This window comes from Homarus americanus, unplaced genomic scaffold (genome assembly GCF_018991925.1).
Source record: "Homarus americanus isolate GMGI-L3 unplaced genomic scaffold, GMGI_Hamer_2.0 scaffold39722, whole genome shotgun sequence".
NCBI lineage: Eukaryota > Metazoa > Arthropoda > Malacostraca > Decapoda > Nephropidae > Homarus > Homarus americanus.
The window spans coordinates 147,501-170,341 of NW_024754262.1; the positions used below are offsets into that span (position 1 = coordinate 147,501).

General features: G+C 35.1%; 1 protein-coding gene across 3 annotated transcripts; it reads right to left on the minus strand.

Annotated features, from left to right (window-relative positions):
- Positions 1-3,087: 3,087 nt before the first annotated feature.
- LOC121855749 (regulator of microtubule dynamics protein 1-like) lies at positions 3,088-22,239 on the minus strand. 3 transcript variants are annotated; one of them, XM_042350858.1, is made up of 8 exons: positions 22,049-22,239; positions 20,196-20,368; positions 13,758-13,925; positions 13,223-13,474; positions 8,470-8,525; positions 5,236-5,373; positions 4,828-5,028; positions 3,088-3,145 (listed from the first exon to the last, which is right to left on the minus strand). In XM_042350858.1, exons 2-7 carry the CDS (start codon positions 20,355-20,357, stop codon positions 4,875-4,877), a joined length of 930 nt encoding a protein of 309 aa, XP_042206792.1. In that variant the 5' UTR covers positions 20,358-20,368; positions 22,049-22,239; the 3' UTR covers positions 3,088-3,145; positions 4,828-4,874. The 3 variants fall into 3 exon arrangements, with proteins under 3 accessions (XP_042206792.1, XP_042206791.1, XP_042206793.1); XM_042350857.1 differs by lacking the exon at positions 22,049-22,239 and adding an exon at positions 21,864-22,029; XM_042350859.1 differs by lacking the exon at positions 22,049-22,239 and adding an exon at positions 20,617-20,699.
- Positions 22,240-22,841: the final 602 nt, after the last annotated feature.

The following is a 22,841-nucleotide window of genomic DNA, read 5'->3' on the forward strand; positions in this document are numbered from 1 at the left end:
GGACCCTCGAGGTTACTTAACTGCGTAAAGGAAATTATGAGGATTCTTTTAATATATATATATATCATACATATATATATATATATATATATAAATATATAAGCCAATAATAGCATATATATGTATATATAACATATATATATATATATATATATATATCAGGTAATATATGTATATATATATATATATATATGTAATATATGTAACATAACAATATATATATATATATATATATATATATATATATATATATATATATATATATATATATATATATATATACATTATATATATATATATATATATATATATATATATATATATATATATATATATATATATATATATATATATATATATATATATATATATATATATATATATATATATATATATATATATATATATTTGTGTAATAAATGTATGTAGTAAGTATGTACAGTAATCTTTTTCACTCAAATCCTAATGAAACACTATTGAATTAGAATACTGTAGCTGGTTGAAGCAAGCTTATAAATTAAAGAAAATACTTGCAGTGTGTTTAATATATTACAGTATGTTATAAATAAATAAATAAACAAATAAATTGGTAAATCCATTTCAAGTAAATGAAACAATTGTATTCGACACCGACATTAGTTCCAGTTAAATAACAGACATTTAAGTGAGTCACTTGTGTTTACACTACACCAACCGGTAACATTTGATGCCATTACTTGAAGTGAATTGGCCTTATTTTAAAAAAACCATGAATGTGTAAACAGCACTGGTCAATGGGATGGTTGGTAAAGGACTACTGGGTCAGTAAGCTCCCAATGGTTAAGTGTCACATTTGGAGTACCGGTCTTATACAGCAAATAGGGCTCAAAAGCTACTTTTTAACCCTTTGGATGCGACATGCGGGTAAACCCGCCCAAAATATTATATTAATTAAATGCGACAAGCGGGGATATCCCACGGCCTTGAAAAAACTTCCCCAAATGAGACGACATGCGGACATATTATGTATTGAGGTATAGGAGTATTTCCTGAATGCAATATAGCTTATTTTTGTACTACAGTATTTTGTTTGATATTATCTGAATATGTAATACATATCTAAATTTGCTGTTTAGTAACCAAATTGATTAAATTTATTTGCCATATACCAGACATTGATTTATACCAATTTCCTGCATTTTTGGGTATAAATGTCATTTTTTCTCTAAAGTTTGCACACATGTGAATTTTTGTTCCAGATTTGGAAAATATACTAAAAGTTCTCTAGGAAAAACATATAGAAAATGTGATTATATGAAATTCATTTTTGGCAGGATAATTGACACTTTTCAGGAACCGGCGCGAAATTTAATTACGCACCTAAAGGGTTAAATGGACATTTTTGGGGTCGTCTTATAAACCCCGTCGCCTTGTAGGCCGAGATATACGGTATGTTCTTTGACGTTTCCATTTTTTATTCACGGTTTCTGTGCTGGTTCATATTTATTTACTAAAGTGGTTAATGTTTTAAAGCAAATTCTATTGAAATATGAATGACAAATGAACAAAAATGAATAGAGGGACTTAAATGAGGTAGGTTAGGGAAAGGTATTTTGAAAATGTATGTTTTATTTCCGTAGACTTTATGCACTATTAACCGACCTTTTCGATTATCCGTCGGCCCCTTCCCCATATGTGGTCGGTTAATCGAGGTTTTACTGTACACCTATATAGAAGTCATGATCTGATAATTGAAAATGATTAATATTTTTAATATTTATACCTATAAATAAACATTTGAATATTTATTTTAATATACTGTACTTAACCTCTTATAAACTCAGCAAACTTATTGTTCCTTATCAAATTAATTGTATTCGAAAAGGATGGATATATGAATATACAATCTCCACAGAAATGTGGCATATGGATTAGGTTAAAACTAGAGACTCGGGAAGACAGTTTCTTACTATAAGGGGTATTGCTGCTGCTCATTTCACTTGGTCACTTAATTGATATCACTAAATAGGAAAATGAAAGAAATTGGCAGAAAGTTGTCAGTGTGTGAAGCTGCACATGAAACATTGTTAGCATGTAAACAATATTGTAGCCAGTCAAACTGCTTTGAACATATGTAACATTTCACCTTCTTTAGATATACAGTATAGGTATAACTGTGGGTTGACATTAGGAAGGGCATCCAGCCATAAAACTATGCTTCAACATGCTTGATATCAATGAGTCACAAGAGTTGCATCGGTCCCCCTGTCTCTGCTGCATTTTCAGGCTGGCACACTAGGTTTCCAGTGGTGAGCAGGAGGGGGTCATTCCATTCTGGTTTTACCCAACAGTTGCCATTAAGCAATCATGGCAAACATGTAAGCATAGAAAATGGCTGTAAAATGTTGAAGATGATGATGACCTCATTATATGTTGCCTTACTACACGCCATCCCTAGTGTCAGTCTACCTATTGTCACCATATTTGCTCGAGTTCATTTGACGAGAGTGAGTTAAAACCTAATCAAAGCCCTATAAAATTAGTGGAAAATACCTGGCAAACGATAATTGCACCTCTGGTAAAAAACAAAACAAGGATAAGTATTGTTCTATAGGTTAAATTAGATATTTTAAAGCATTCTGATGCTAGCAAATAGGTTGTTAACATCACCCATGCTTAGCCTGTCTCTTAGTGAGAAAGGAGCCAAATTAAATTTTTTGCTCAAAGTGTGACACTTAACTGCTACAGTACTACAGTAGAAGTCCAAAAATCCGGACTGCTTGGGGATTGGGTCGGTCCGGATTTTCGGATTTTCCGGATTCTCAGGCAGTACTTTTAAAATTAAAATTTAAGGAGGAATAAAGAAGAGATGAACAGGTACATTTTGATAGTTTATTCATTAGCAAATATAGCATGGTTCATTTATCAAAACGAGCAGTTTTAATGAAAAAGCTGTGAATTCTAGAATTTTATTCTTTGCCTTTTTGATATCATAAATTGTAGACTTTCCAATGTTGTATTTTCCATTAGAACAGTATTGCTCACACCACGTACTAGTTTCTTAATTATTTCAAGTTTGTCACTCAATTTCAACGTGTTCTTCTTTCTCTTCACACAACGAAGTTTATCTACTTTAGGAGCCATTATTATGGGCTTGTACAGTAATCTGTAAATGGAAAGAGTAGGACTCAAAATATTGTTATATTACAATGGTATTCTATTCATACTGTGCTTGATATAATGCATTCACGGAAATGTAATATTTTTGCTAAAATGATGTACGTATTACAGTGGAAAGTGGGATCAAATCGTGACGAAAACAATGACTTTCGCTTTCTTTCGTTCAAAAGATGTTACCGTAATCGCTTTTCGAATGGTTTAGTTAAAAAACTGTTGTACTGTATTACAATAATATTCTATCCTAATTGACTTGAATAAATACTACGATACCATATTTCTGAATATTTTCATTAAAATCCATCAAAATCATTTTCTTTGTCATCGTCTGCAGCACCAAACAGCTTCTCCCAGTCATCTCCTTGAACAGGGCTAGAGGGTACGTGTTTTTCGAATCGTTTTCAGTTAAAAAACTATTACATCACACGTATATTTTACCTAAACTGCGCCTGAATGAATATATTCTCGTTAATAAATAGTAGTTTTGCTGAAACGTAATGTATTTCAATGTAAAATAGGATAAAATACATGTCGAAAACAAAAGACTTTACCTAAGCTTCCGATGTTCTTGAGATGTTACTCGTTTTTTTAATAGTTTTCGGTTAAAATTCTGTTATATTACAATGATATTCTATTCATACTGTGCTTGATATAATACATTCACGGAAATGTAATATTTTTGCTGAAATTACGAACGTATTAAAGTGGAAAGTGGGATAAAATCGTGACGAAAACAATGACTTTCGCTTTCTTTCGTTCAAAAGACGTTACCGTAATCGCTTTTCGAATGGTTTAGTTAAAAAACTGTTGTATTACAATAATATTCCCTCCTAATTGATTTGAATAAATACTTGAATGGAAATATACAATATTTTTGTTGAAACTACCAGCGTTTTAGTGTAAAGTGTTGTAATAATAAATGGTAAACAATTTGCCTTCGGCACAAGTGTTTCAGTTTATAGGACGTAGAGCGTTTTTACTGAAGGTTTTGTTGTTCGCTTACCCTCAAAAACGTGGGTCAAACTATAAACGAGGAATATCATAAATTAACGATTTCTTGGTCAAAAAATCAGGGTCGACAGATAAACGAGGGGGGGTTATAGATGAGTATATACGGTATGTTGTCACAGTTTGATTGCTCGTTTTAAAGTGGAGACCACGTGGTCGCTTGTTGTCGCTGTGCAGCTGTGGCGCTCACGCATGCGCACATACACACAAAAGCCCGCAAAAAAAAAATAATAATAATTAGTTTTCCAAAAGTCCGGATTCTCGGGTGGTCCGGATTTTTGGCATCCGGATTTTTGGACTTTTACTGTACAATAACTCGTAGCATAAGTAGAGTTATGTAAAATATGGAAAGGCTGAAAACACAAGCAATATTATCAGTTACCTTGTCAAACACATATTCAAAAAACAATATGCAAAAAGAAAGAAAAATATGGAGATCACTGTTCATACAAGTATTAGATATGAATAAAATACTGCGCATTAATAGCTTTTTTAATTACATAATTATTTCATTCATTGTTAAATTAACAATAATTAACAAAATATTTTAATTGAAGCTCAGCAATCATGATTTTTGCTGCCAATCATTTTACAAGATAAATTGGTTGAATTGACTTAAAAACACATTTGAAGTGTGAAATATATTCAACTATCGTCATATACCTTTCAATTTACATCTTTCACGCTGCTCTCATTCTGGTCCAGTACTATCAGAGTCCACTGAGAAGACTGGTTGCTTCTGCTACTGCTTCTTGATCATCATTAGTCTTTATGGTATAATTTGTAGTGCGAAGAAAATATTCTTTCGCTTCTGCTTTCTTCCCCAGCTTCTGGTAGCACATCCCAATCATTAATAAGTTCTTACTGGAATTTAAAGTCCATGGTAAAAATTAATATTAAAACAGGCTGTGCAGTCTTTCCTAACAATAACACATTTATTACCACCATCCACTGTGTCCACCAAGTACTGTACTAACCAAACCAAGCATTGCTTAATTCGCTGATCGGATGAGAAGTTGTGTTTCCAACATGGTACTACATAATAACTATTCTGCTTTGTTAAAGACTTACCTGTAAAAATTCGGCTCCACTTGCTCTGCATGCAGAAAATGCTCTAGTGCCTCTTCATATGTGCCAGTTGGAGGCGTGGCAAACACTACCGAGGCAATTTTCCGCTGGTACCATGGAATGTTTGCAATACTGTAGTACCTGCATGAAGGACGGGAAAAAACCTTAAACTTAATACCGTATACTTTAATGACAGAGGTGTCTCATCATCATCATTGTTTTATGACCATTTTCCAAACTTACATGGGTTAGTCTCATGTCCTAGTTATATACCTGTCCCCAAGTACTGTACAATGTACAGTACAGTACAGGTATATGCAATTTCAGAAAATATGCTTTAATGCATGCATAAAATTTTCATTCAGAAGGTACATGTATCTTCAATACAGATGGAGTTATGCAAGTTAGAAACACTGTACTGTACATCACACAACAAGAAACAAAGATGGTAGGGTTCAAAATCTAGAGAAAATTTGTCAGGGGTCAAGGAGTTATTTACAGAAAACAAAGGAAAAGGTCAATCCTGTACCTGAAAAAAGAGAAATCATAGGAATAACAAAACAAAAGAGAAATAAAAACTTAAAACAAGAAAGAGGCAAATACTGGACTGTAGTTTGAGAGAAAAAAAAACGACAAATTACTCACAAAAACAATGCCAAGCAACATTAATGACTTTTGAGAACCTTTAGGCAATGAGACTGATTTAAATATCACGAAGAACAACGTTAAATTTGAAGTAAAAAGAAAGGAAATCAAATACAGTCAACCCTCGCTTTACGCGGTCCCACTTTACACGTTTACGCGGTACCCAGCCGAACACGGAATGCTCACTTTCCGCGGTGTGTACCCTTTTACGCGGAGAGCGGCGCGAGCAGGGTGCGCACAAGGTCGCCCAGTCATCAAAACATTACCGAGTTCTTCACCCGCCACCCACCACAGCCAGCCCAAGTCAGTGATAATGATAGTGAGGATATGGACTTTGAGGGGTTTGACAAAGAGGCCATGCAAGCCTCTGTGGTGGATAGTGATACAAGTGATACAGGTGAAGGCCAATAATCTGCCCTCTGCCTCGGAACCAACCCCCTATCCCCGTGTGCCCAGCCATCTTTTCTACTAATGTAAGTGTTAAAAAACCTAATATTATTGATATTTCTCTTAATTATTAATTGTGTGTGCATACCATCATAAAATTAAGAAGTTATTTTTACTACAACGTAGGTATTGTGTCTGAAAAAGTGGAGTTTGGGGGTCGGCCCGGTCTCTATTTCAATTAATCCCATATGTTATGTTGTTCACTTTACGCGGGCCGCAGTGGGTTCAATTGACCGCGTAAAGTGAGGGTTCACTGTATGCATGATAAGATTAAATCCTTCCTCGGGTTGGAGATAGAAACGGTTAAGCTTTAAAAAGATTTGGAACAACTCTGATACACAGTCTCTAAGAACTAATAGAGGAATGCCGTCTAGGCTTGGAGCTTTGTTAGTATCTAGGTGATGGAAAGCATATAAAATATTGCTAAAACAGGGGTGTTCCTAAATTATCTTTCCCATTTTGTAAGTAAAAGAATAATTACAGTAATAGAGCTGGTCATTGCCATCTATATGGTTTCTACAAGCAACACTTGTTGCCCAGACTCAAGTTTCATAAGACAGAATCAGCAGTTAACTCGAGCCCAAATGAGGATTCGGGGTCACTGAGTCAAACAGATTGACAATTTCATGAGCTCACACACTACTAATCCTTTTTAACTATTAAAGGATGTTCACACCACAAAGACAGAATTATCAATTTAATAATTAAAACCTGGATGTGAAATTTTATCAGATAACCAAGCCCCTTCTGCTAGAATGGTTTAGGCAAACATTTCTCATACAATTATAGTGGATGTAAGACCTCTGTTACATCTTAGTGTCCATAGGGTTGAGTGGATCCATATTTAAACAGGAAAAGTAGCACCTACAGCACTTACATCAATGTACAGATGATAAAATAAAGTGTGCTTTTATTTGGATGATTTAAAATAACTAAAATGTGAACAAAGGTAAAGTTGCTGTTTTCATTCCTCACTGCTGAAATATTATGTAAAAATTAGGAATTTGATTCTTTCTGAAGTTTTATTTTGTGAAGAAGTTAAAGCAATGTCTTCCTATAATGCAGTATTTGTGTTCCTGAAGAACATTGCATTATAAAGAAATCGCGTTATAGTAACTACTGTACTGATATAATGGGAATTAAAAGGTTTAGAGGGTAATAGGTTCGATAACACCAAAATAACTTAAATTTTTCCTTACAATTTTGTATACAGTATTATTGTTATGGTATTTTAGTTTTTTTTTTAATAATAACTGTGTTTTAGTTTGATACCATTCATTACTATATTAAAACATGAAAAGGGGGAAAATGCTTGTTAAAGCATATTAGTCTACCTTGTTAAGCAATAGAGAAAGTTGCTGTGAAAAGTGAAAATGGTGAAAATTAAAGGAATGTGATTCATTTAACAGTTTTTAATGATAAAACCTCTTAATTAAAAAAATTAAACCATAAGAAATTTATATAAACTTATAAAAATAATTGGAATACAAGTAATATCGGGTAAAGCACAGTCCATGATAAAATGTGCGATACGTACCTGGGGCATTTAGGGTAATGTAATTGGGGTGGCAGAGTCTGATTTTCCTTTCCTTACCAGATTCCTCAAGTCATAACTAAATCAAGTGTTTCAATACCCAAAATTTTAGCACACAGTACAGTAGCATCCCGCCTTGTGATGCTACACCGACAGCTGCACAACCGCTTATACTTACCATCCTTGCTTGACAAATTAACATAGTTAGTACATGTAGTTACTGTATGTTTACTCTATCGTGTTATACCCAATTCACATCTGAGTTGTAAAAAATGTGTTCCCCAATACGTTCACATTATGAAAACAAGTGGTATAGGAGAACTGACTGTAATGAGTAAGTTGATCAACTGGGTGAGAAGTGGTGATTGTAGCAACAATGTTATATAGTCCACTTTACCTGGACAGCATAACTTGAGTTATCTATGAGTGGCATGAATACTAGTGCAGTACAGTACTGTAGTAGTGATTTTATGACCCATAGATCATAAATAAGAATTTCATCTATCAGATAATTTTGCAGATGGTGAAAAAATATTGGTAAAAGTTTCTAATATGGCACCTAAGCCTCATAAATACTTCTGAAATACAAAACTACTGAATAAAATTCCTACCAAAATCCTAGCAGGTACCACGAGGTTCCATCCGTTGGCTTCAACTCGCAAGCTTTCTGTAAATTCATCAAAAAAATATACAGATATTAAATGTCTTAGTTCATCAAATTGCACAGAACTGATTAATTCCATTTACATTATTTTATATATATATTTTATATATATATATATATATATATATATATATATATACATATATACACACACAGTCGGCCCTTAACATACGCGGGTTTATAATACGCAGATTGAAGTACATTCAAATCGCGCGCCATTCAACTCGCGCGCGGCACCTCACACGGGACACCGCCCGCTCCCGCGACCTCACACACACACACGCATAGCTCTCCCTCACTCAGTCAGTCTCGCTGTAACCAGGCTTGTGTTGACATCAGCATTGTAGTTGCAAAAATATTACATTTCCATGAATGTATTATATCAAGCACAGTATGAATAGAATATCACTAATATAAGTGTATTTTAACCGAAAACTACTAAAAAAAACGAGTAACATATCTTGAACATCGGAAGGCTAGGTAAAGTCTTTTGTTTTCATGTAGTTTATCCTAATTTACATTAAAATGCATTACGTTTCAGCAAAACTACTATTTATTTCTGAGAATATGGAAATGTAATATTTTGCTGAAATGACGTACGTATTACAATGGAAAGTGACGAAAGCAATGACTCGCTTTCTTTCGTTCAAAAGATGTTACCGTAATCGCTTTTCGAATGGTTTTCAGTTAAAAAACTGTTGTATTACAATAATATTCTATCCTAATTCACTTGTGATGCAACAGTTTTTTTAACTGAAAACCATTCGAAAAGCGATTACGGTAACATCTTTTGAACGAAAGAAAGCGAAAGTCATTGTTTTCGTCACTTTCCACTGTAATACGTACGTCATTTCAGCAAAAATATTACATTTCCGTGAATGTAGTATATCAAGCACAGTATGAATATAATATCATTGTAATATAACAGTATTTTAACCGAAAACTATTAAAAAAACGAGTAACATCTCTTGAACATTGGAAGGTTAGGTAAAGTCTTTTGTTTTCGTTATGTATTTTATCCTATTTTACATTGAAATACATCACGTTTCAGCAAAACTACTATTTATTTCTGAGAATATATTCATTCAGGCACAGTTTAGGTAAAATATACATGTGCTGTAACATTTTTTTAATTGAAAATGATTCGAAAAACACGTACCCTCTAGCCCTGTTCAAGGAGAAGACTGGGAGGAGCTGTTTGGTGCTTAAGACGATGACAAGGAAAATGATTTTGATGGATTTTAATGAAAATATTCAGAAAGACCCTGGCACTGTCAAGGAAAGTGGCTGCTGAAGGCTTCCGGGACATGGCAGAGGACGAGATTAGGGAGCTAATTGAAGAGCACGACACTGAGCTGACCGAGGAGGATCTACAGGAGTTAGTAGACTCAGGCAAGGAAGAGGAAGCGAAAGGGAAAGAGGATGAGGAAGAGCACCAAGAAATAACGTTGGAGAAGTTGGGGGAGATGACCAGGAATATTGAGGCACTGAAAAACCTGGCCTATAGTATGGACCCCTCCATGGTGCGTGCCCTGAAATTCATGCGAGGGATGGATGACGTTTTCGCTCCATACAAAAACATCATGGAAGAAATGAAAGAAAGAGACGACAACTCCCCATCACCATGTTCTTTGATCACCGAAGGAGAGATTTAACACCAATCACTGGCGGCAGTGAGGAAGCAGCTAAATCCACCGTCGCCCCCACTTCACCACCCGTTATGGAATTTAGTGACGATGAGCCCGATGACCCCCGTCCTGTCGCCGAGGATAGGTACTGTACAGTAAAGTGAAATATTTATCTCTTTTTTTTTAATAGCTTTTCTTGCCATGTTTATTGTTTGTAAAAATGCACAGCACAGTACAGTTCAGTACTGTACATAGGAAGTGGAGGTGCAGTTATTCACAAAACATTTGCGTTCGTTGTCGGCAGTAGTGAAGGGGAGGAAGCAGAGGGGGTGGAGGAGGCAGAGGGGGTGGGGCAGGTAGAGGAGGGAGCGGAGGGAGCGAGTTGGGAGGAGTGGTGACCTTGGACGCGGGAGCAGGGACGAGTGGAGATGCCAGCCAGTACATTACGGGTGTATTAATTGTTTTTATAGCTATTTTTGCATTTTAATATTAAATACTGTACATTACGTTTCAACAAAACTACCATTTATTTCTGAGAACATGGAAATGTAATATTTTTGCTGAAATGATGCACGTATTACAGTGGAAAGTGGGATAAAATTGTGACGAAAGCAATGACTTTCTCTTTCTTTCGTTCAAAAGATGTTACCGTAATCGCTTTTCGAATGGTTTTCAGTTGTGGGATTATAAGGCTAATGATAGGATAGAATATTATTGTAATACAGTACGAGTACAACAATTTTTTAACTGAAAACCATTCGAAAAGCGATTATGGTAAAATCTTTTGAATAACGAAAGAAAGCGAAAGTCATTGTTTTCGTCTTTCCACTGTAATATGTACGTCATTCCAGCAAAAATATTATATTTCCATATTTATTTCTGAGAATACCTATATTCATTCAGTCACAGTTAAGGTAAAATATACTTGTGATGTAATATTTTAATGAAAATACGGTATCGTAGTTTTCTTTTGTTTCAAATTTAATTAACAAAGATTGATGTTTCAAATGTAATGAACAAAAATTTATGTACAGTATCTATAAATAAACTTTAATAAATGAATACTTTGTTTTACATCGTCCTGTGCTACCATACCATGGATTTGGCTACTTTGGGCTTGCTATGATGACGCAAGAGATCTGCCCTGGCAACTGTACCGACACTCACAGCTGGTGGTGCGTTGGTGCATCGTTTCCATTGTTTACTGGTAGTTACTGGTAAATATTTTTCAACCTAACGAAGTTTAGAGGTTGACCCCCAATTTTTTGCCAAATAATTTGGTCTTAAAAACTCGAACTACACACAGGTATATACGGTAAATAAGGACATGGGGGGCCAGGGTTTTTTGGGGGGAAGGGCAGCAAATATACGTGGATTTTTAACATCCACGGGTATCTCTGTTACGTAACCCCCGCGTATGTTAAGGGCCGACTGTATATGTATGTATGTATGTATGTGTATATATATATATATATATATATATATATATATATATATATATATATATATATATATATATATATATATATATATATATATATATATATATATATATATATACAGTAATACCCCGCTTAACACGGTTTCGCTTAGCGCGATTTCACGTATACGCGGTGCCTCGCCAGAGCTGAACTTTCACTTAACGCTATATCCGCCCAGAGCCATTTTTGCTATTTTTAGATTTCCAACCTGCCTGCCTGCCTGCCTGTTTTAGCTCATAAAATTCATACAAATTACCCGGCCAGAATATAATTTACATTGCTGGAATTCTTACAGTATGATGATCATTTTGAATATAAACATCATAGATTTTGCATTAGACATACAAATTTTAGATATAATGTTTACTCTGAGTAAATATGTTATTTTTTGTGCAAAATATATGACATTTGTATTCAAAATATTCCTGGTCTTACAAGGAATCCAGCAATGTCAATTATATTATCCTAACTTTAGTTTGAGGTATTATTTATTACTAAAAAGGTAAATATTCTGGTTTTCCCACACATCTGGTAGGGAGGGAGGGACGACCGACCATCTGTTACTGTGTGAAGAATATTTTTTTTTTTTTATTAACTGAAGATATTTGTTTTAGCTCATAAAATTCATACAAATTACCCGGTCAGAATATAATTTACATTGCTGGAATTCTTATAATTTGATGATCATTTTGAATATAAACATCATAGATTTTGCATTAGACATACAAATTTTAGATGTAATGTTTACTCTGAGTAAATATGTTATCTTTTGTGCAAAATATATGACATTTATATTCAAAATATTCCTGGTCTTACAAGGAATCCAGCAATGTCAATTATATTATCCTAACTTTAATTTGAGGTATTATTTAATACTAAATGTTAAAATTTAGTTTTTTCACCCAACATCTCTTGAAGGGAGGATTGGTGAGGGGTGGGGGGGAGGGTTGGGACGGACCTCACGGTTGGAAGAGGGGGGAGGCATGGTGGGGTACTTTGATTGACAGATAGTGTGGTGAAGAATATTTTTTTTTTTTATTAACTGAAGATATTTGTTTTAGCTCATAAAATTCATACAAATTACCCAGCCAGAATATAATTTACATTGCTGGAATTCTTACAATTTGGTGATCATTTTGAATATAAACATCATAGATTTTGCATTAGACATACAAATTTTAGATATAATGTTTACTCTGAGTAAATATGTTATCTTTTGTGCAAAATATATGACGTTTATATTCAAAATATTCCTGGTCTTACAAGGAATCCAGCAATGTCAATTGTATTATCCTAGTCTGTACTCACCCCTGAAGATGTGAATTACACGAAAGCGCTTGGGAACTTAAGTGTTTTCTTCTTTTCTTGTGGTTATCAGCATATATATATATATATATATATATATATATATATATATATATATATATATATATATATATATATATATATATATATATATATATATATATATATATATATATATATATATATATATATATATATATATATATATATATATATATATATATATATATATATATATATATATTTGAAGAATTTATGGTGTTACATACAAACAGTACATACATACCATCATATGATTCTTTGTATTGTAAGATTGAGATATTCTGGCCTTGCTTCCTTCATAACTATATACAAAGTCAATTAAGATGGACATCCACTTGTGAACAGCAAAGTTCTCCTGGTTGAGTGCTAAGGCTTCTTCAACGTAGTTCAGAGCTTCTCTATAAAGTATTTTTTTATCATCATCTGTCTTGGCAGCCTTTGCTTTTTCATATGTTGCTCGACCTAATCTCCAAAGAATCTCATCATTTTTCATTCCCTAATAAAAAATGAGTTGACTTTTTAATAATGTTGAACTTCATATAAACAAATATAAGTTCAGTTATATGAGGTTTAATTTAAGTCAGAAATATTGAATTAGTTCCAACATTGAAAACCCTGGTATAGTACAGTAATTTGCAAATGTTATTTTGTATTGGGAATTGTATGGAAAGCGACAAACAACTAAAAAAGAAGTGAGAGTAATTACACTGGTCCCATTTAAATTCATGTAATATTTGATAATCTAATAAATGTCCTTTCATTAAATGAAAGTGACTTACCTTGTGGGTATGCAGAAGGTTGTATATATCCTCATATTTCATTTGGTCATAAAGCCTATCTGCTTCAGCCACCAGTGTTTCTGAAGAAGGGGCTTCTGCTACAACACTTGGATAGTCACTTGCAAGAAATCCAACCAGGAGTCCACTCGTTAAACTTAATACTCCTGGCTAATACAGCAAAGAGTACATTTATTACTAAAAACCATGACATTGATAACTCTGTTCCTCTCGCTGCCATATTCAAAAGTAAAACAAGCCGAGTCACTAAATTACAAAAATAATGATCCCTTTATATTGTACAGTGCTAAATTACCCTAATTTTTAAAAACAAATATAAAAGTACAGGGAGAGGTCAGATATGTGTCATCAAGAACATAAAATGAGGCGACCTCCCTGTGATAACTGTATTCCTAATGTTTGATCTCTACCTCTGACCAAACACCTCATAAATCTTGAGCAACAATCATTGAATTGAATTGAATTGAAACAGTTTATTTAGCCAGAAAAACACAGATACAGAGTGGATAATAATAACAATATTAACATGGCTGAGCCAGTTGAGAACCTGAGCTCCTTTTTAGGCACCTGATATACTGTATATTATACATTTATCTCAAGGAAGTATTTGTAACATTTAGTATCATCTGGAATAGTACAATAGCATGGTGGTAATAAGAACATCTCATAATGTGGAGTTGAAAAACATAAGTATAATGGGGGAGCAGTACAACATAGGTTGTGCAGTAATAAGGTTGAACAAGAGGACAGAGCTGTCAGGATTATGTCTAGTTGGCAATTATGTTTATTGCAATGGTAATTACTTATCTATTTACATGATAATTTCCGATAAAATGGTTTTGATGGTACAATAAAAGCAGGTACTGTAAATATAGTAGGTGTTACAAGAAAAATTAATACTTAGACAATAGATATTTTTTAAGAGATGATTTAAAGGAAGGGAGCGTAGTCTTTGCTCGGATGGGTGGGGCTAAGTTGTTCCACACCTTCACACCGTGATATTTTATGGAGGTCTGGGGGGTGGTCTTAGTAGCTCTGGGTGCCTTAAGTTGTATCTCTGATTATTCCGGAACGGGAAATAATTATTGTCAAGCAAGTGATTGAAAGATTTGTAAACAAAGAGGGCACAGCAGTAGGTGTTAATATCTGCAAATTTTAAAATTTTCAATATAGCAAATTTTTCGTTTGTGTGATGTTTTTTTTTCAAGTAGGTCATTGTCTGTACAACTCTCTTTTGTGCAGTAACCAGAGATTGTGTTTTTGAAGAACCAGAGGCCCCCATAGTGTGTAACAGTGTATCAGGTGTTGGTAAACAAAGTCATGATAGATTTCTTTCATTGCTGTGAGAGTGAGTTGTAAAGACCACGGTCTTACACGTCAGTTAGCGCCAAAGTCAAATGATTCATATTACGCTCAATAGCCCACAAAACATGTAACTCGGCTTTCGTTTGAGTCCTCCATCTGAGGAGTCTGTTTTCTCATCACTTCAAGACACCTCAGTCCTCCGTTATCCCATTTTCTCTGACTTACTGAAACCAACCTCTCTATAAAATGAATTTGAGTGTGAGAGAGAACACCCTTGTTTTGAGTCAACTTAGATATGTCTGTTTACAGTTGGAACATTCAAGATCCATTGTGAGTGGGGTAGAACGCTTCAACTGTCCTTATCGTTAGTAGAATGTGTCAAGTGAGTGAGTGTCGAGTTTGCCAGCTAGAGTGGCATATTTTATGTCGTCCGTGGGGGTATCCATGAGTTTCTGATCGTGCCTGAAGTTATATCATTTTGTCGCCCCGACATCAGAGAACCTGATGTTTTTAGTTTAGTTAGTGTCAGTTGTCTATTTAAGAAAGTCATTAATTTCCTGAACTATTCTGTCAACTGGTATAATCTCCAAGATCTAGCGCCTCCCCGTGAATAGCTCCTTGTTCGCCTCAGGCCTGAGCTTGCAGAATTAATGTTATCGACGTGTATATTCCACCTTTTCCTGGCAAGCTCAACCTCTGATTAGATTATATGAATAGACATAGGAAATTACCCTGATCAAGAACACCGGAGTTCATAACCAAGTATACAGTGATTCAAAATGATAGAGAAGTTATGTTGTTGGTAAGATCGACCCTTCTGGTATGAATACGGAGGCCCAAGCTGCCCCGCGGGTGCACGTATATACCTCTACACGAGGGAGAATCACGCATTCGTGACTCTTCCTCAACGTCTCTCCAGGTATGTTAACGTGTGTTCCCCGCCGCCTATTAATTCAGTTTAACTTAGTCAATTTTGGTGAATATCAGTGCTCATGTGTTAACATAGTGAATTCTGTGCCAATTAAGTCGAGTAACGTAGAGATTTAGATATCGTCTGAACCGTTGCCAGGCGTATGTTTTGTATAGTTGAAGTTAGACCTTTACGCATTCGTGACTCTTCCTCAACGTCTCTCCAGTGTGTTGAGCTGAATCCTCATCGGCTAACGTGGGGCGGTAACCGGGTTGGACGATGCCGTTAATTCGACAGGACTGAACTGGGAAGTCCGTTTCCTGCAAATCAGGCGCCAACTCCCTGAGCGTGTGTCGGTCTACAACCGACCCCTAACAGAGATCTTCATTTGTTGTAGAGACCAGCGTTACCCTGGGGCACTCCTCACAGTTACATAGGCCTAAGCATTATGGTATCTTGTTTGGGGGATAACTAGCAGAAATATAGTATCCCAGGTTAAGTATTGAACCACTGAATGAGAGTTAAAAGTGCCATGTCGTTCCTTGTGAATTAACAGGAGGTATTGTATGTTGAGATAATTGTGGAGTTGTCCAGTGTGTTATGTATTCATTGGTAGTGACCATGAAATGATAATCTGAGAGTATAATGATATAACCAAGAAGTGAAGAGTTAATTTGCTACTTGGTAAGGTAAGACCTGAGGGTCCAGTGATATCTAGTGTATACCCAGTACTGAATATCATTTGGCAGAGTGACAATACCACAATTGTCGATTGAAGTAATAAGCATTTGGAGGTATTTAATGAGGTAATAAGTTCTTGAAGTGTTTGATGACTTAATAAATAAATTGCAGTTCTGTTTTGTCTGAGTGAATCTAAGATGCATCTTATCCAATCACTGTGTTAATAAATATTGAATTAGTAATCTACGTCTACTAGTATCACCACTCTATCCTTTCCCACATTGGTTCTCAGAAAATAACTAACTCACGTGCCTAGAAAAATCCTGGGTGGTGGCAGGTCTACCGGTGTAAGTATAATAAGTGTGGTAATAAGAAAGACATGGTTTCCCAGGTTAATCCAAGGTTTAGAATATAACTAGAACAAAATATATGGAAGAGATCATAATATATGAAAGGAAATGAAAAGAAAGAACATTGACTTGGAAAACATAAGCAGAGAAGCATAAGAGTTACTTATATAAGAATATATAAGAATATAAGGTATATAGAGATAAAGAACATATAAGAATATAAGCAAGAATATATAAGAATAAGTATATATATGTAAAGAATTGAAGAAGGATAAGTATATAAAACAGGATACTCAGTGGAAAGAATGCTACACAGAACATATAAGAATATGAATAACTAGAATACTAACAGAAAAGAATAGCTGGATGGTAAATTATTGAAAAGAGAAAACTCGCCAGTGGAAAGAATGCTACACAGAACATATAAGAATATGAATAACTAGAATACTAACAGAAAAGAATAGCTGGATGGTAAATTATTGAAAAGAGAAAACTCGCCCCGTTACAGAGTGACTATCGAGTGTGATACATGATACCACACTGTTTATTGACTTTACTGAGAATGGCTTGTATGTGGTTTCTACAGTTAAGTTTCTCATCAACAATAACTATGAGGAATTAACTATTTTGTTCGTGTTTGAGGATTGTATTACCGAAGGTACAGGGGGTCCAGTCTGGGGATAAGTTTTTCCTTCTGTGAAAGATCATGTAGTGGGTTTTCTCAAAGTTTAAGGTCAGTTTATTATGTATTACCCAGGTCCTGACTTTAGTCTATTTAATGTTCATAGTTCTCATCAAAGAATGGAGGTCTGAGTTGCTGGCTAGAGATTACTATCGTCTGCAAATAAGTTGTATTTTATGAGTGAGCAGGCGTGGACTATGTCGTTTATGTACAACAAAAATGGTCCTGGACCGAGAATGGAACCTTGGGGGACTCCATACAAGATTGGCAAGGATTCAGATTGGTGATTATTATAGCAGACATACTGCATTCTGTTGGACAGATATGAGGTAAACCAATTGTGGGACAGGCCCCTAAAGCCATAATGTTCAAGCTTTGAAAGGAGGATGGTATGGTCGACAGTATCGAAGGCTTTAAAGAGGTCCAAGAATATACTGACTGTGAACTGACTGTCATCAAAGGAATTTAAGATGTCATTAGTAAAGGATAGCAGAGCACTCTCAGTCGACCTTCTAGCTCTAAATCCAAACCGGGAGTCTATAAAGATGTTATTGACATTGCAGAAGGAATTTAGTCTATTACATGCTAGCTTTTCCAGTATCTTACTCAAGGCTGAGAGGACTGATATGGGGCGGTAATTCTTGAAGAGACCTTTGTCCCCAGATTTTTTATATGCTGGGTGAACTTTAGCAATTTTCAGTTTATCAGGAAAGACACCATTAGTGAAGGAGGAGTTACAAATGTGTAGAACAGGTAGTAATAAGTGGGCTACTTTCTTAATGATGCTCATTGGTATACAAGTATTGTCTTTGCCTACTGCTGCATCTTTGGACATTTTTATGATGGCCAGTAATTCATCTGCTGTGACATGGGATAAGAATAGCTCATTTTGCTGTCTGTTTTGCAGGTAGGCTCTAAATTCCTCACGGTGATCAGGGATGCTCTCTGCAAGATTTTTGCCAACATTAATAAAATAGTCATTGAAGTGGTTGGCAATGGGGGAGGGTTCCGTTACAACTGAATCATTTATCATAAAAGCTGAGTGGGGGGCCGAAGGCTGAGTGTTCCTGTTCTGAATAGAGTTTATGACATTCCAGGTTTTCTTACTGTCGCCAGATGCTGACTGGAGCTTATTTGTATAATAGTTACGTCTGGCATTTCTAACTGCTTGAGTTACTCTATTTCTGATACTTCGGTAAGCATCACCGAAAGTTATGGGTCTTTTTGCAAATTTCCTTTGGAGTTTGTGTTTTTCTTTTATCATTACGTATCTTAATTTCACTTGTGATATAGGGTTTGGAAATGGATACAGTTTTCACTGACTTAGTCTTGAGCAGGAAGCATTTATCAAAGCAAGCATTGAAGATGCAAGAGAAGTTGCAGCTGTTCACATTAGGGTTGTCGGAGGCATTGCATTCATTAGGTTGTTTTCATATGACAAGTGTTGGTAATTTTCCAAGATTCTCTTCATTTTAAACACCATTTCCATGTATTGCAAGAAGTAGCAAACAAATCTGTTGCACTTTATGAACTCCTGTGTTCGTCTTAATGATAAACTTTTTCCCTTCATCCTAAAGCTAACTCTTGGTTTTGACATCTCTCTTTGGCAATTTACTTTATTTTTATCATATTCGCCGCTTATCAGCTTACTAGCAGTTTGGGCTCTATCCAGTGTTAGTACAGAAGGAAACCAGGGACAGGGAAACCTGTGGTGTTTAGTAGGATCACACTGGATAACACCATTCTCACATGTGTCAGGGCCGAGGCACGAACCCTTGACATATTGGTGAGTTATGCTCGTTACCGCTGTACCATCAGCTTGTCTATAACAGTCTCTTTAAAGTACACCCACCTCTCGTTTTAAGCGGGGGTTACGTTATTGGAAACCATCGCTTAATTAAAAAACGCATAAATTAAACATAATTTTCCCATACGAATACACGTAAATGGTACAGGTTAGGGGAACCATCATATACCGCACAAGATACCTGTCTACGCTCAGTTTACGTTCATGAGCCGCTCGGGCTTGTCTCACGTCCATAAAAAATGTAAAATTACACCATATCATAGTAAGTTCTTTCAGTTTAATATGCCAGGGGGTTTGGAGGGGGGAGTCTCACAGCTAGGAAGTTAGGTAGTTTTCTTTGGTTAGGTTGGTGTGGTCTTCTAACTATGCTTCTGCCTCTTGTTTTTATCATTAACTCAGGTTAGGTTAATTTTTATTTTATAAAATAACCACTTTTAACACATTTGCCCAAACTACGACAGTATCCACTACAAAACACAGTGAAATTGCATTTTTTAAATAATTTTCTATGAAAAATTGGCAGCGGATATCTCATCAATAATTACCAAATAATAAGTTGTCATTGTTTTATTATGACCATCCAAAGAATATATGTGGAAAAAAAATAAAAGAAATCAAACAACTTCTGGGGTTAGTCATCTGGTCCAGCATTACCTTAAAATTTATATAAACTATTTGGTATTACCTTCTTGATCCTCATCAGTCTTGAAACTTTAAATGCTAAAGACAGTGATGCTGAAGAGTTTCTAGTCACAGTAGGTGTAAGAGTTGGTCTATGAATATTAATCAATCTTCCAACTTGAAACCACGTATGGCCTTGCCATAATTTAAGACATACTTGTGCCATTTTTCCTTAATCTGAAAACAAAAGAATGATTGCGTTTTATTGCAGTGATCTTATTCTTGTTGAGGAGCCTAAACACTACAGTAGAGAATTCGGTATTTTTTTTTACAAGCAGACAACCAATGAACCTCATGAATTTTTTTTTTACCAATCAATGTAATAGACCATTTTAAACTTTATTTTCTATATAATATGATTGCAAATGTTTAATAATGGCAATAGAATAGTCGTTAATACAGTATAACTTTTTCCAATACTGTACATCAAATCTCCCGTGTCAGTCAGGACTATCACTCGGGCTTCTATGTCACACTCGGTTAGGTTAGGTTAGGTTAGTTTTGGTGCTTTTTGGTTGTTGAGCAATGTGTTTTTCCGATGTTTTTTGGATCATTTTTCGTTATCCACCTATCACCTTTTTACATTTTTTTCCTTACCATTTAGTAGATCTCGTCGAGAAACTAAAGAATATACTTGAATATAGTGGCGCATTCTAAAAATAAACGATATTTGCAATTTATTAGTTGTAAAAATCAAAACATTTTCTAAGTCCCAATTTGATGTTATGGTGACACGCAACATTGCTATCATTTTGTTAACCACCCATCACCTTTTTTTCAAGCGAAGAATTTATTTTTTCGCTAGTTTTCTTGCTTTGATAATTATATAGGGCTAACCCGCGAGTGAAATTGATTGAAAACAATTATAAAAACGCCGGATTTTCATTGTTATATTATCGTGGAGACTGTTGTAATTTGTGGAAATGTGTTAAAAAGTTTATATTTTAAATAAATGCTATTTAACTTTTGTGGGTATGAAGAACAGACCTAACCAATCAAACCAAACAAACCCACCTAACCTTACCTAACTTCCCCGGTATATTAAACAGAAAGAACTTAATATATGGTGAAATTTGAGGCATTTTCAGGACGCGAGATGATACAGCCGCATCGGCGCTAAGCAGCTCTTGCGGGTTAGTCCTATATATTAACCCTTGCTTTATCAGATGAATGTAACATTTATCTTTGGGCAAATCACTTTTTTTTTTTAGGTTAGGTTAGGTCAGGTAACCTAACTAAAAAAAAAAAAAAATAAATGCCAGAATCATCTAAAAAAGCAAAAAATCTAGCGAAAAATTATATTTTTCATGTGAAAAAAGGTGATGGGTGGATAACGAAAAATTACCGTTTTTAGTTGTGATTATTAGAAATTTGAACAGATTTTTGCCACCAATTAGCCGTGTGTGTTCCCCCCACCCAAAAACCCCGACTTCCCCCAGGTCCCCCATATTGGAGGGGAGGTGGGGGGTGGGGGGGCATAATTATAAAACGGCTAACTTGCGACAAATATCAATGTAAAATTAGTTCAAATCACATCAATAAACATCGGAAAAACACATTGCTCAACAAAAAATCCATGGTTGTCCACTTGTAAAAATTTGCCGATAATTCCTATCAGCAATGAAGACTTTTAAAGCATGTTCATTCACTTGTGGTTTGTTATAACACACACCTGGTTGCAAGGAGAGACAACTCATACACAGTGGTGCTATTTAAGAGGTTGTCCCGCTAAGTCTAGATGTTTTGACACCCTCTAGCAGGTAAATTTGCTGTCTAGCTGCTAGCGGGTTTTTTTTGTGTGGATTTAACCGATGTCTCGCGGTTTTCTAGCGATTGTAGTTATATAATAATACTTGCATAAGTATAGACAGTCAGTGGAAAGATCTCACTCTTGTGACGTGGAATGAAGTTTCACAAACTGTCCTATTTTGGAATGAAATACATAAGTACATGGACGCATCACATTGTAATCCATTCCAGGATTGGCAGAGTTTGCTTTATCAGTTCTCGTCATACCCCACTCTAATACTGAAGTAGAGAGGATATTCAGCCAGTTAAATATAGTGAACAATAAACTTCGAAACAAAATGGGGAAAAATGGTTAATGCTCTTCTTGCAATACGAGCAGGTTTGAAAAAAAAATGAAAAGTCTTGTTTTGAATATGAAATACCGGCAGATATCTTGAAATTGATTGGAACTAGCAATGCATATGTCTGTGAACTAATCCTGAAATCAACACCAAGAGCAAGTACATCTCGAGAGGAAACAGAGGTAGAGGAATTTGATGATTCCTCTCTCTTCTTGTTTTAAAGGAAGGCTATGCATATCCTATGATGTTGATTATACATTCGTATCACTTTTGTGACATTATGCTCGCCGGTGTGTTAATTGGCTATACTTCTATGTACCATACTTTCTATATTTATCATGATATATATTTATATATATTTATCAGTTTAATTGTCTATATATCTATATGCGGTATATATAAAGAGGGTAACATGCTATTATCTGTACAGCTACAATCTAGCGGGTTAGGATCAAATCTAGCGGGTTTTGGAGTCTCATATAGTGGGAATGTAAATTTATAAATGGCACCACTGCTCATACAATGCAGTGGAACACTTTAAACCTACTTATATCCTCTTC

What these genes read in the sequence shown, in the direction of transcription:
- LOC121855749 (XM_042350858.1), bottom strand. Translation starts at nt 20,357, where the DNA reads ATGGCACAAGTATGTCTTAAATTATGGCAAGGCCATACGTGGTTTCAA. An exon ending in GACTGATGAGGATCAAGAAG is followed by an intron (nt 13,926 to 20,195) that starts GTAATACCAAAT and finishes TTGCTGTATTAG; the next exon opens with CCAGGAGTATTAAGTTTAAC. An exon ending in ATACAAAGAATCATATGATG is followed by an intron (nt 8,526 to 13,222) that starts GTATGTATGTAC and finishes ATGAATTTACAG; the next exon opens with AAAGCTTGCGAGTTGAAGCC.